This window comes from Onychostruthus taczanowskii, unplaced genomic scaffold (genome assembly GCF_017590055.1).
Source record: "Onychostruthus taczanowskii isolate IOZ18803 unplaced genomic scaffold, ASM1759005v1 scaffold37, whole genome shotgun sequence".
NCBI lineage: Eukaryota > Metazoa > Chordata > Aves > Passeriformes > Passeridae > Onychostruthus > Onychostruthus taczanowskii.
In genome coordinates, this window is record NW_024501126.1 from 6,514,443 (window position 1) to 6,529,110 (window position 14,668).

At 41.7% G+C, this 14,668-nt stretch overlaps 1 protein-coding gene across 1 annotated transcript in view; it reads right to left on the reverse strand.

The window, feature by feature from the left end:
• Positions 1-9,714, reverse strand: part of LOC121339755 (death associated protein) — a 55,530-nt gene extending 45,816 nt beyond the window's left edge. The window contains exons 1-2 of the mRNA XM_041411842.1: positions 9,572-9,714; positions 3,143-3,239 (exon numbers count right to left, since the gene is read on the reverse strand). Of these exons, the coding sequence (XP_041267776.1) occupies positions 3,143-3,239; positions 9,572-9,626 (152 nt within the window). The 5' untranslated portion in view covers positions 9,627-9,714. The remainder of the gene's footprint in view (positions 1-3,142; positions 3,240-9,571) is intronic.
• Positions 9,715-14,668: the final 4,954 nt, after the last annotated feature.

The window sequence follows — 14,668 nt, forward strand, 5'->3', positions numbered from 1 at the left end:
TTCCTGAAGGGCTGTTTGCTTCTTATGACTTCAGATGCAATGGGAGTAGAGATTGCATCATACCAACAATACCACCTTAAAATGGTAAAGACTAAAACCACGACTAGTACAAAGTTAAAAACACAGATGTTTCTACATCTGCCTAACAAAGGGACATAAAACACCAGCTAACTAAGCCCCAAAAGTACGTGTGTATCAGTGCTGGAGAAAGCAGCAATGTCACTTCACCCCTCCTGAGAAATCCATTTCCTGATAAACCACACCTCACATACATCAGAAATCCAAGGGTTTTCAAACAGCACCCTGAATCATCTGGAGCAGACACGAACTCTGGGGGACTGCACCTTCCAGCACAAAAGCAGACGATGAGCTGCAAACCTAATTTAACTTTGACTATCTTATTCTGTCTATGGCTAAATACCTTCTTGCTCACATAGCTTGTACTGCCACCAGAGCTGTGCAAATATTCCCAAAGGAGCCTACAACAGACATAATAAACCCTTTCCCTTACATACACAAAGGGCTCTCAGTTCTACCAGGAAAACAACTTCTCTTGACTTGTAAACAAACTTGTATTATAATTCATATTAATTCCCACCTAACTATGCTTATGTCCTCCTGCTGCTTTCTTTCTCAAGAGGATTAGATCAAAGAAATAAAATAGTTCAGCTCAATGCTGAGTCTGATACACAGACTCAAAATAACTGTATGTACGAGTGCCTAATACATACCAATAATGTATCCTCTACATGAAAACCAAAGCAAAGGGCACACTCAAAGTGTGTATTTTGATAATCAACAGGTCAGGTGGATGAAGGAATGGATTTTGAAGTTCCACAGCTAGTTAATAAGATAGCTCTAGAAGTCTTTAAACTTTCTCCTCTGTCTTAAAAGCATAAACTTTGCTCACAGTATTAAAATACAGTTTATTTTTGTTAGTATCTACAGATCAAGAGTTCACCTCTCACCCAATCATTCCAGCCTAGCTGCCTAGGCTTTGTTTCACACTGGGGATTGGTCTCAGGGCACCTCACCTAGACTCCCTGAGGTGATGCTAAACTGACACACACATTTCAAGGAGGCACCTAACACATGCCAGCTAGGACTGGCCCTTCAGTCCAGATGACCAAACTAATTAATATCTAAAACACACACAGTGTGAACATGAAGTCCTCAGCACCCACTGCCTACCTCTAGAGATGTGCTTCTACTGTGTCACAGCACCTGCTACAGCAGACACAGACACAAAAATCAAGGTTAAATTTTAACTTTTCCCTGCACTATTTGAGTGAAACAGAGAAAACATAATCTTGTTTGAAGAAGGGAATAAAGCAGGTGCTGTGTTGTAAGAGAGGCTTAGATTTGCGAACAGGCACAAGAAGTCTTGTCATTTGGATCCTAATGAGGCTCCTTGCCATGAGGCTAGCGTGCCAGGGAAAGATAAGCAGGCATATAACACTGTGCTGGGTCTGGCTGAGGTGGTAAATTCTCCTCACAGCAACCCTCACAGTGCTGTGCTTTCCTCTGGTAGCTAGAAACACCATGTAACATAAAACACATGTTTTTGCTACTGCTGAGCAGCACTTCCACAGAACCTAAGCTGTTCCTCCAAAATTATCCTCTCACCTGCAGGCAGTGGGTAGACAAGATCTTGGGAGGGGACACAGCCAGGACAGCTGACCCCAAGTGACCAAGAGAATATTCCATACCATCTGCTCAGCAATAAAAACTAGGAGAAAGGAGGAGAAGGCAGGGAGAATTCATTACTATGATGTTTATCTTCCAGAGCAATCGCTAACACCTACTGAAGCCGTACTTCCCAGGAAGTGATGGACATCATCCACTGATGGGATATAGTGGATACATTATTTTATTTTCCTTTGCTCCCATGCATGGCTTTTGCTTTATTAAACTGCCCTTATCTTGACACGTGTTTTTTCATCTTACTTTCTCCCTCCTTATCCTGCTGAGTAGGGGAGTAATAAAGCAGCTTAGTAGACACTGACTGTCCAGTCAAGGTCAAAATGCCTTAAATAAAAGGATGCATCCCCACACAAAGTTTAAATTGACCCCAAGATAAAATTTCTTACTTCAGACAAAACTTGACTGCAATACAGACACTTTCAACTGATGTGTCACAGTGCAGAATTACAAGACGACCAACTTGGTTGATGAAGAAAGGACACAAATTTTAATTCTCCTGCCTGGTATTTGAATCTATTAATTAAAATTACTTTTACCTTCTCAGAAGTATGTTTCTTATTCAAGTAAATAAACACATTTGGGTTTATTTCTAGACATTTCACAATGCTTATTTATTACCATTATTTTATGCGTAAAATAAATATTATCTAAGTCAGTCTACTTACCAAAACACAGGAATGGTTCTCTAGTTTGTTTTTTTAACTTGAGCAAATAGCAAGGACAAACCCATGCCCTAAGTTAGTAGATAAACATTTCAGGTAAATATAGTCTTGGCTGGAAAGAAAAACAGCTAGCTGAGGAAATCAGCACAAAACCAGGTAGCTTTTGTAAGAACAGTGAAACAGTGACAGTCCATCAAACCTCCCCGCTTTCATTTCTAAACAGCAATAATCCAACAAATCTAGCTAAAACTGCTAAGTAACTGCAGTCTTAGCTATCCTCCACCACCAAAACTGAAAGATTCCCATCTAAAAAGAAAAGCAGATAATAGTACCATATATTTTTACTTGTCTTTTTATAAGTACCATATTATCAAAGACCAGACAGACACAGGATTAGGTGACAAAGGGTGAAAAGAAACACCCAGCACACAGAAAGATCACCTCATATATGGACTGCCAGCCTATGTCCAAATATGCCAAGCCTCTACGCTTCTGCACAGTCTGAACTGAAACATTTTAGGCAAGCTGAGGTTTTACTTCTATTGTACTTTTTTCTCCAGCCTTCTCTTACATGGCAGGATCATCTAAAGAAGGCTCAGCAATACGAAAATTCCCAAATTCTCTAATTCTCTTGAAGGAGTGTCTAACTTGCTGCTGCTTTATGATACAAAAACAACTGCCCCTTTGGTCTGCTAGTCACAAGGAAAATAAACTGGTGATAAGGTTCAAGGTCATGGAAATTCACTGTAGCACATGCACCAAATCTAAGTGCTCACCTGCTGGTTTCCCAGTCTTGGTCATCCTTATCTTTTTCTTCTTTGGCATCTGAATTGTGTGGGTGTTTCTGCACAATCCGCATCCCGCCAGCTTTCACTGGAATGAAAATTAAATAGATAACAACAAACCTCAGTCAAATCAGTGTCAAGTGAAGAATGTAAGGATGACCCACCCTGCTTCCCTCCTGATACTTTGCATAGTAATTTAATAGTAACCACAGTGTGAAAAAGAGGCACAAAGTGTTAAAGCCTAAAAAACAGCTACTTCAGGACCACATCTGCCATTCCCTTTCACATGATGCCATCTTGGCATATCCTGAGAAGCTGCAGCTCATTTTACCACCTGCTTCCAATGACATTTTAGACAACTCAATTTTGTTTTAATTCCCCCTCCACCCCATACTAACTTGCAGCAGTCAGAAGAAACAGAGGCAATTACTTGCATAACACTACATGAAAGGCCACAAACCAACAAAACTGATTTGTCATTTCATGTTAAAAACTACGTCCATAATAATGGTATTTATACAAAGAAGTACTTCACAAATAGTGTAATAAAAATCAAAATTTAGGAGAATTGTTACTTGCTTTTAGAACAGAGCTTTTTGGTTTGCAAAAAATATGAGCTTTTACAACATTTTAAATCCTTGCATCATTTAAGTTTTAGAAATGATGCAAACATGAAAGCAGCCCTTTGAAACACAAAACACGAAGTGAAAGCAAATCCACTTATGTGCATCACTTATCCACTCCAAAGTGCAATCTAAAACAGGAACCAAGCCAGGCTTAGCACTGCAGCTACTAAGCAGAACAACAGACATGTTGCTCTTGATCTCCTTCTGGTTCAATACTGTACTTTTCCCTAAACAATTGCTACACAGGCTTACAGGACAGCACAGGATAAGACGATGCATCTCGTTAGCTTAATTGGATGGGTTACACTACCATCAGCAACCACATCAGAAAACCACTATAGTGGTCAGAAGTCAATAAAACCACTTAGAGACACGCTGGTTCGTGTTTCACAGTGCCTTGACACAGTGTCTGTGGTGAGCCTCGCAGAGATGGTACGGCTGGAGCGAGCACGATGCCAGAGCAGCACTCGGAGAAGCTGAAGCTGGCAGGGACAGGGCGGCTGTGCTTCTGACAGCCCTCCTGTGTCCTGCCACAGAGGGAGCAGGGCACCTCACAGCTCTTCAGTGCTATCCCAGAAACCTAGACACAGGTCTAATTCCCAGTTCTTAACCAGGACAGCAATGGAAAGGCCACTGCTGTGCATAAATTTTACAGCCTGGGTGAAGGAAAGCAGGAAACAGAAAGTGACGTGCTCCAGGAGAAAGTGAAAGCTCTTTGACCCTGTCTTTTAGAAACAGATTTTTGGTTCTGAGTGATATTTGAATGATAAACTTCTAATTCAATAAAGGTCATTAACAATAGACAAACTCAAAGAAATATCTTTCAAAACCTATCAAAACTGTGTCCTCTTATCATGCACTAAAAAAACCCCAATCCCAAATCACTAACCATTTTGTGTTCCCTGTCCAGTGGAAAACTTTAACTGGAGAAATGTTTCACATGGGACAAGGAAAGAAAGACTACATTTCTTTGCAGAAAACTACATTTCTTTGTTGCATGAAGTGAAGCAAAAATTAAAATTCCAATTAATTTTTCTTGATTCAAGCTCCTTAGAAATTTAAGTCTGTTTGCAAAAGCAAACACTGAGTTTTGTAAAGTGCAGTCTTCTTTTAACATCTCAGTTAACAAAGTACTGCTAAGTTTTATTTACATTTATTTATAAATTATTAATTTATTTTAATTGATTTCTAAATTTAACATCATTGCACAGTCAGGACCTTTTATTTATTTGTTTCAAATGACTTTTCATGGAAGATGCTGTCTCCACAGCAACATCTGCCAGGGTTACAAACAAAATTCTGAACAATACACACACTTCCATGTCCTTCAACATCTAACAGAAAACTAGAGAAAATGATACCTGAAGATTTAGTGCTAATTTAGATCTAAAATGTCTCTCCTCTCACATTGTGCATCATCAGGCCACCAGCCACTCCTTTTCTCTTTATCTGCCACTGGAAAAAATACACAGCTAACACATTCAGATTTGCCTGTATGCAGAATTAGAAAGCAGGGATTAAGAAGCAAATAACCAGACAACTAAATGGCATAATAGTGACTAATACAGCAACTTAGAATTTTAAATGTGATTTTTTGAACTAATATTGTCAGGCATAGTATATACAGCTTAAAGTACTTTGGTGCATTATTGAATTATATTTAGCAATCCAAGGTTACTGCGCAGAAGGAACCAGCAAACAGCTGCAATAATCATGTGTATTTGTGAGACCAGAGGTAAAATAATTAGATAGCATTTTGTACATATCGGCCACCCATGACACAGCATGCTCATACCCAATCCAGTTTCAGGAGATTTAGCTTAAGATGATAAATACTCTTACAGCATAATTCACCTTCCTTTTCAAAAGGTATCAACTAAGCTACATTACCTCAGGGTGTGACAAGAGAGGAACTGATTACATCCACGAAGCTAATGAAAAACTCACTCAACATTTGTGAGATTTTTCTCAGGAGTTATGAGGAATCATCTATTTCCTACTTACCTAGCATTTACTACATAATTTGACTGATGCTTACCATGGTGATTTTGTCACTTAAAAATCATCCTTAAAAGAGCTCACATTTCCTTATCCTGCAAACAAAGGATTTAAATAAATGATAAACCACCTTCCAGAACACTGTCAGACAGCAGTGTCCAGAAGTGGATTGTGTCAACGACCCTGTGTTGGGATTACGAAGAAAACAGCTCCTGTGCTGAAGAGCAAATGCAGAGCTCAGGTGCTAAGGCAGGAGAGGACAGGAAACGTATCCCTGGAGTGGTGACAGCCAAGTGACCCTAAGCCTTTACTAAAGCATGAAATAAAGAAGGGATCATTTGCCAGCACACTCAGAAGAGCAACAAGTCTATCTGCTTCACTACTGAATACAAGTTTTGGATTTTAATTATCATATGTCATGTTTTCCCCCACCTTGAGAGGCAGACAGGACTACCCTGTCAGTCCTGTGAATGCCAGCCTGTGTTCCTCGTAAGGGTATGACTACTCCTTCTGGAAATGTATTAAATAACTGCGTTAATCAATTACCACTTAAGCTGATCTGGAGTCAGGAAGCATTCTACTTTTTCCTCCCTGCCCCCACTGCTGGACTCCTCTCTGTTTCTGAGACTGAATTCTGAAATAAACCCCACTGAGTTGGAGCAAGTACCAAGTGCCTAGAGAAGCACCACAGGTCAGGGACAGGGCTGGCCCCAGCTCGCTCAGGGTGCAGACCTGAGGCAGTCCTTCCCAGGGAAACCTTCCAGCTCAGCACAAATCACCCACTGGTCACGGCAACCAGACAGGAACTTTTACAAATCCAGAGTACACCAAGAGTCTTAGAAGCTTTCCTTTTCCTTGAGTATGCATTCAATGTTAACATAAAAATTTATTTCTTATGTAGTGTGTAGTAACAGATTCCATTACAATGATAAGACGTATGAAAAGGGAAACACAAAATACACTGCTGTACAAGATTAAGGGAGTGTATGTTAGTGTTCAACAAAGTAAGAAAAGAAGTTATTATATGCCTTCATTTCACAGAAATCTCAGCTCAGAGCTATTTTTTTCAATATACAAAAAAAAGCACGTAACTTTTCACAAATCTATCATAAAACTTCATAAACACACTATTAACACAATCACCTTCCAAAGTATGTACCAGATGAACAGCTAAAGCATAATTACACAGATCTCTTCAGAGGAACTGTATTAACCTACTCAGCAATGTATTATGGGCATACTTGATCTCACTGACAAGCAGATATTTAATAAAGATTAAGTTAGGGCCCTCTTAAATTTCAGAGGTGAGGTCAAAGTCGCTTCCTGCACTGAGGTCTTGAGGTTTCTTTCCATTTCATTACCCTTTGTCTTTTCAAGTGCCTTTTCCTTTCCCCCTATGTGAAAGATCAATGCAGAGAGGAATACAGGGCAATCAGTAAGCAAGGGCCAACGATGCACTTGAAAAACAACAGATTTGTCAATTTTGTTTTTAATTTGATGACCCAAATCCTTTTAAACTTACATGTCCAACATACTCAGTAGGGTAAGACACATCTGTAATTACAGGCAGTGCTCTTTATGGAACTGGATGCAGAGAAACCTGGGCTTTTAGGCTGTTTATCAAAAGAGATTCCCTAGTCACACCTTTTCTTTGATAGAAATTTGCCTTGTTATTTATGAATAAAATTCCACCTGTATTAGTTTTTTAAAAGAATTTCTTACTTTCATTTTTATTAAAATATTCAGGGATCTAAACAAGCTTGAGATTGAGAATTAAAGCCTATCTTCAACCACTAGACTAAATATATACTCTTGCTAGTCATAACACTTCTTGTGGGTTTTCCAGGTGGTAAAAGACCAAAGGGCCAAACAGTTTAGAAAAATCTTCTGCCCAAAGCAACTTGAAGATATGGTAAAGCATTAGGTGTTTTTTTTTGCCTCAGACAGGCTGAGTGATTACCCTTTTTCCAAAGATAAATTCTGTGTGCATGTTCACAAAAAATATAAAGAAAAACCAAAACAGGTATGCCTTAAATGGCACATAGGTGAAGGTGTTCTTCAATTCATCCGTGGGCCCATGTTTTAAAAAGTAAAAAATTCAAATTGAAATATTCTGATGGCAAAGGAAACCTGTACTGTACTCCAGGTGAGCTTTTACACTGTACATTGTTAGTTTCTCGTATGGCCTAGAGAGGCTCACTTCAGGTCTTTTAAAAATTTTCACCAGTTTCAAAAGACAGGTTTTGAAGCAAAACCCTCAAACATGGAAAGACATCAGAAAATACAAAATATATTTGTTTCATCAATGGTGTGGCTGGAAGACAGAGCTAAACCAATGTAAGATCTTAATGATCCCTCTACTCCGAAGCTGACACGTACCTCAAGACAAGCCAGCTAGAGCAGCTAGGGCAACAAAAGCTGTCAGCACTGGAAAATGCTTTGGTCTGTTCCCTGAAGCAGCTCAGCAAGAAGCCAGGTAAGAGCAAATGCCATGACAAGGGAGGCTGCAGGACTGGAATGACTGCTCAGCCAAGAGACTGACTTACCTGCACTGCTGAACTCTTATCTGCCATGCAAAGCCATTATTTCTCACTTCTATTAGAGGAATTTCAGGTCCTCATTATAAAAAGCACAGAATTCAATTATGGTTCAACACCTGTTTACAAATTTAGCTTTAAATCCCATCAACTAATCTGAATATAAAACTAGCGACCTTGGGATTTTTTACTGAAACACTTAAAAAAAGCTTGCCAACTACTCCACAGAGAAACATTAGACAACATATGTAAAGCTGCTGATGCAGGGACCAAAGTTCCCCTTTTTAAGAAAACTGTAAGAAGCAAAACTAACAGTAGGTGAAGGGACACAACTTTGATACTGCGAGGAATTGAACCCCACCTGTGTACAGAGAGGAGCTACTGTCTATGGACCCTGGCAGATGAACGTCCCACTGGAGGTGACACACAGCTCCCACCATGACCGTCCACTCGCACACAGCAGCAGCTGATGGAGCTCCTTTGCTGGGCACTTCTCAACAGCTCTACCTGTTTCCTACCCTGCCAGGCTCCAGAATCGCAGCCAGGAGCGCGCAGAATGCTCTGGCACTCATACCGGGATGCCCACAGGCAAAATGGATGCACACAGCACTCGTGGTGTGCAGTGTCTGTTCACACTCAGAGCACACTCTACAGGAACAGCCCCGCAGGCTGTGGGGCCGAGACCGCTCCGCTCCCCTTCCCAGCACTACCACGACTACCAGGCGGGGCTCCGGGGCCTCCGCCGCCTTTCGAGGGCGGGATGCCGGAGACGACAACGCAGTCTGCCTGCCGGGTGGGAGCCTGGAGATGCAAAGCTGCACACACCCGATGAGGTATAGACCACAACCGGAGCTCTCCTCGGGGCGAGGCAAGGCAGGGAGCGTCGCCCCGTCACCGGGAGAGGCTGCCGGAGGGCACAGAGCGCTGCGGGCGCCCAGGGCTTAGGCGGGACTCCCAGCGTACCTCCCGCGGCCGGAGCGCCGCATCGCGCCCGAGCAGTGGAGAGCGAGGAGACCCGCCGGGGCTCGCATCCTCGGGGGCTCGAACCTACCGGGGCTCACACCCCCGGGCTCGCATCCCCGGCAGCGGCGGGACCCGCCCGAGGCCGCCCTCGCCCTCCTCAGCCCCGGCGCGCACAGGAGGGGACGTGGCGGGGAACCGGCGCCCGGCCCCGCCGGCCCACAGCCGCCCCGGCCCCCCCGTCCCGTCCCCCGGCGTGGCAAGAGAAAGAGCGGAGAGACGGGAACCGGCGGCCGTACCAGCAGGAGGGTGTCCGGCCCGCGTCTCTGCTTTCTCTTTGGGAGGCGAAGACATTTTTACTGTGGCAGCGGCCCCGCTCCCGCACCGAGTACCCGCACCCCGCCACCCGGGCCCGGCGAACACGGCCCACGCCCGCCCTGTCAACGTGGCCGCCGGGGGGGCGGTGCCGCCGGGCGCCGGGCCCTGCCCCGGCCGGGCGGGGGACGTGGCGCCCGCGGCAGGCGACGCCTCCCGAGCCGTGAGGGCAGCGTAGGCAGCTCCTGCGGCCTGATCCGCCCCGTTGGTTTTATTTGGGAAGGAGAACGGCGCGGGCAGTTAACAGCGAGGTTTTGAATCGTCTGCGCTTCAAGTAATACTCGTAATTAGTGACTAATTGGCGGTGCGCGCCTTGCGCTTGGTTGTGTTCTGCCAAGCTGCATGTGTGTGAGCGGTATAAAGAGCTGTGCAGTTTTTGGCTGAAGTTTTCTTCGCGATAGCTGGTATGGGCCGTGGTTTGGAATTGTGCTGGAGACCCTGTTGACAACTCGGGGCAGTAAGTGCCCACCTTGCCTTTGCTTCGGACCTCATTGCCTTGCTGTTTAAAATTACAGACCTGATTCACATAGTTTTAAGAACATTTCCAAACACTTGAGTTAGCTTTTCCAAGTCATGTGGAAAGGCACAAAGCATAATATCTGGATTAATTATATTAGCAGCAAGGTGTAAACCATGCCGGCCATTCTAGTTTTCTTTTATAGTTTGAAATAAGAAAGCAAGTACCCCAAAAGATGAGTGTATGATGTTTGAAAGTTGACCCTCACTGCCTCCAAAGTGGTATAGAAATAATTCATCACGCCTTTGTTATAGGGAAATTAATGTAATAATATTTAATTGCTATCACTCTATGTAACAGTTATTTTATCATTGCAAAAATATATGTGATGTGTAAATACACATTTTGGGGTTCTTTTGCAACAGTCCAAAATATATTCACGTCATGGAATCCTTAACAGTCTGAATGAATAAATGTTGTAAAAATGCTGTAACTAAGTTCTTACATTTTGCTGCTGGGTTATATCAATTTCTTACACATGCAGCATGTTAAAGTTACAGAATGTATTTTCAGCTCTGTCACCTTCCGTGTAGCCTTACACAAATTACTCCAATTCCCTTTCTAGTCTCTGTCAAAGTCTATCCAGTTTATATTATATGCTTTTTTGTCTACCATCCTCTGAATTTGAATTAATTTTCACGTTTTCTTGGTTTACCCAGGTTTGTTTGCTTTGGATTTTCCCATGCTGATTACTGAAGTTGATAGAAATTTTTGCCGTTGCAGGTTTAATCTAAAACAGCTGTTATAGAAATTAAATTAAAGAAAAATGTGCTATATTACATTAAAACACCTGCAAGTTAATGATTTTTCTCTAAGAAACAGTTTAATTTAATAATTTCTTATTTAAGCACAACGTTTTAGTACATGAAGGTGCACTGGGAGGAAGTATTACATCAAAGATGTGCTTTGGCTGTTCTTGCTACAGCCAGCAACATTTCTTTACATTATGAGAATTCATGTTGCCATTAACACAAGTATTTGTAAGAAGGCTTGCTGTGGCTTCGCAGGTAAAATACAACATCCACCCTGAGTATTTCTCAGAGACACAGGGCTGAAATTTCCTGGAAGCACAGCTGTGCATCATGTTTGGAAGCTGGGATCTCAAGGCAAACCATACTGGTGCAGAAGGAGCAAGAACTGGAAGAGGTGAAGACAGGTTGGAAGAGAATGAAACGAGGAACAGGAGGACTTGGCATTAGTGGACCAGGAGACACGGTCAAAAAGTTGAGTAGGGGGTGGTGGAGAGCTAACATGAGAATTGTGAAGCAGGGCAAACACCATGGCAGAAGGAAATAAATGTTTTTCCTCAATGAAGTAGGAGCCAGAACTGGTTGAGTGAGATGAGGATGTGGACCCCAGGGAGAAAGGAGAGAGGACTGAAGGTAGGTCAGGCAGGAGCGAGCGGAGCATCAGGCTTGTGGGAGGGAGAGGGGAGGATCTTTGCTGCTTTCCATGGTGTGGAGCTGCTCAGACCTACCTCTCTATAGTAGTCAGTGCACATAATTACTGCTTTCCTCAAGAGACAGGGGCCTGTGCCAATGCTGTTTCTATGCTTGCAGAAGAATTATAGAGATGACAGTATGATACCATAGGATAGAATTTAATTTTCAGATATTGTTCTTAAATTCTTGCAAGAAAAGGAAAAGGAAGACAAAAATCCAAAATAAAAATAAATGCGTTAAGTAAATAGAGATTTGTAGAATCGAGCACCTAAATGAGGAGATGCCATGAAGTTTGTAAGTGGTACTTCAGTTTTGTGAAACGGTGTGATGGGTTCTTTGGCAAATAAATGTAAGGCAACACACATGCTTCTAGCTAGTGCCAGTGCCTTGATAATTACTGGCACTAGCTTCTAGCTAGTGCCAGTAACAATCACAGCTCAGAGGGTCATTAAGGCTGGAAAAGACCCTTAAGATCATCAAGTCCGTCCATCAACTTAGCACTGCCCATGGAAGTGTTCAAAAATGTGTGGATATGGCACTTGAGGACATGGTTTAATAGTTCACCCTGGACAATCTGTTCCAATTATTTCAACCCCTTCCATGAAGACATTTTTCCTAATATCCAATGTTCCCCATGGCAGAACTTGAGGCCACTTCCTCTAATCCAGTTACTTGTTATCTGGGAGAAGAGACTGGCACCCACCTGGCTACAGCCTCCTTTCACAGGGACTTGTAGAGAGCAGTAAGGTCTGCCTCCTTTTCCCCAGGCTGAACAATGCCCTGCTCAATTGTGCCAATGTACAAGAAACAGAGAGGCATTCTTAGTGACTGGCAGTAAAATGCCGGGATTTTTCCGTCACTTAGTCATTTCCAGCAGGCTGGGTTGTTTGTACTAGCACACACAAATGGCAACAGTGGGAAACCTCATCGGAAAACAGGCAGAGTTTTTACAAAAAGTTGGCTGTGGAGTCACTTCCTTTGCCAATTCAGCCACACCTGGTGCTGACACACTTTTCCCCAGAGACTGTAGCAAAGTCAAGTCCCTGCTGGAAAACCTGTGAATGACAGCATCACAGGGCACTGAAATGTTGCAGCACACTGAGGGAAGAGTAAATAAAGCATGTTGTTTAGGGTATTTCATGTTGTAACGTGTTTTGAAGACTGCTGGATGTTTTAGAATAGAAGTATTTTTGTTTAGAATTCCGCCACATACCTCCTCAGTGCATGGGTAAGAGCTGGTAACAGACATCTTAAGTCTCTGTGACATTATCTAGCTCAATCAAGAAAGAGAGCTCTCCAGCTACTACAAATTTTAGCTAAAATAGCAAGCAGAAAGAAGCTATGCCTTTTGTGGTGATGGTGCAGGAAAAAAAAAGCCAGCCAAAAATAGGAAAGAGGCCTTTACAAATCCCAAAGGCTAAGTTAAAAAAAACAATTCTGAAGAGAATTGTTAGGAAAGTATGCAAAAGCATGCATATAACAGCTATTTTCAGTAGCAGTTGGACATTCACAGCACTTTTGACAGTAATACCAGGTTCTTATTTTTTGTCCTTTATAGCCCAAAGTATGTTCAGTAAGCAGTCTTTTTTTAAAAATAAACAGTCTGTTGAACTATGATTAGGACACCATTTTTTGTCAGTTTTGAAAATGCTCACCAGTACTAAACAGATGGCTGTAGTTTTTGGTGCTTTCACTTGGGGCAGCAGAATTTTGTGTTCTTTCTGAAAATACTGCCATGCATAGAAAAGCAGTTTTTGCATTCAAGTCAATGGTAAATTATAATAGTGCAACCTAGAGTCACTCAGCATTTTAAAGGCAGCTAACTGCTTTGCCACTCCACTTCTGCTGTCATTTCCAGCACACATATATGCACGCATGCTGTAAATCCTGGGAAGTACAATAATCTGCTCTGCTTAGCTACAGGGTAGGCAAAACTCTTTCAGTGAACAGGAGTTTGTCCAATTTATAGACACGCATCAAGTCAATGAAAATTACCAGCTGATTTTGATAGTGCATCCAAGATAGTTTTGCCTCAAAGCAGGTAGTTGTTTTGAAGTTTTGCTTGTTTTATTTCAATAATATGTTTTAAAATTTTGCTATTTTTAAACCTGAAAAAACATGGGGAAATAAAATAATTTTCTCTTTTTATCTTCTTATTTTTCTTTTTTTTTTCACCTACCAATTTTTTTCACCTTCATTGATAATAAAAATATCAGTTGTCCGTATAGTCCTAATCCTTTGTGGCATTTTTAGGGTGCCTTAGTTTCTGAGAAATGATAAAACAAACCAAAAGGTTTACTTAGGAATTTGATCCTTCACTTTGACTTTTTGAGTTTGCAGATCTTTATTTGTATACGTTGCCGCCCACTACTTAAAAGAATGGGCTTAGTCTGATGCAGCCAGTTGGGAAAATTCCTTGCTTTTTTACTGATGTGGAAATATGTAAAGCTTTCAGCAAAAGTCAAATAATGCCATTTTAGTTCTGTCTCACTTTTATGCCAGACTGAGAAAAGAGTGCGGGGTTTAGGATTATGCTTTGTTAGGAAATTTTCAGAGATTGTGTGGGATGCCACCCAAAAAGGTGATTTTATTTTAATGTGCAGACTTGGGAAAATAGTTTGTGTACGTTAACAAGCAAATAAATTTGGGGCAAGGAGTAATTTGCTTTAGTAATGATTTTCTACCCTTCCCTCACCAATTGTCACCAATTGCACTGACTCATTAAAGTTACTTGGGTTGCAGTATTTGCTGGTTTCTCTGTATCTTGATGATCTGATTAATTCCATTTTGTTACTCTAACTGTACACTTATTCTGACAAGGAACTCAAATTTATTTGCTTTCTTGATTTACTAATTCAGTTTTCCAGGAAAACCTATATAATTTTTTTTTTCTTTAGGGTTTGAATAAGTTTCCATTGGATCAAATATAAATTTGTTGATTGTTAAAAGTCTCTGAATTGAATCGCAATGTAATTGTAAGACTCAAATGCTCTTTTTCTTAGTGTTTTATTAGATTTCCTTGGATATATTTCTGATTAAAAAGTATGCTACAGATCTTTCTC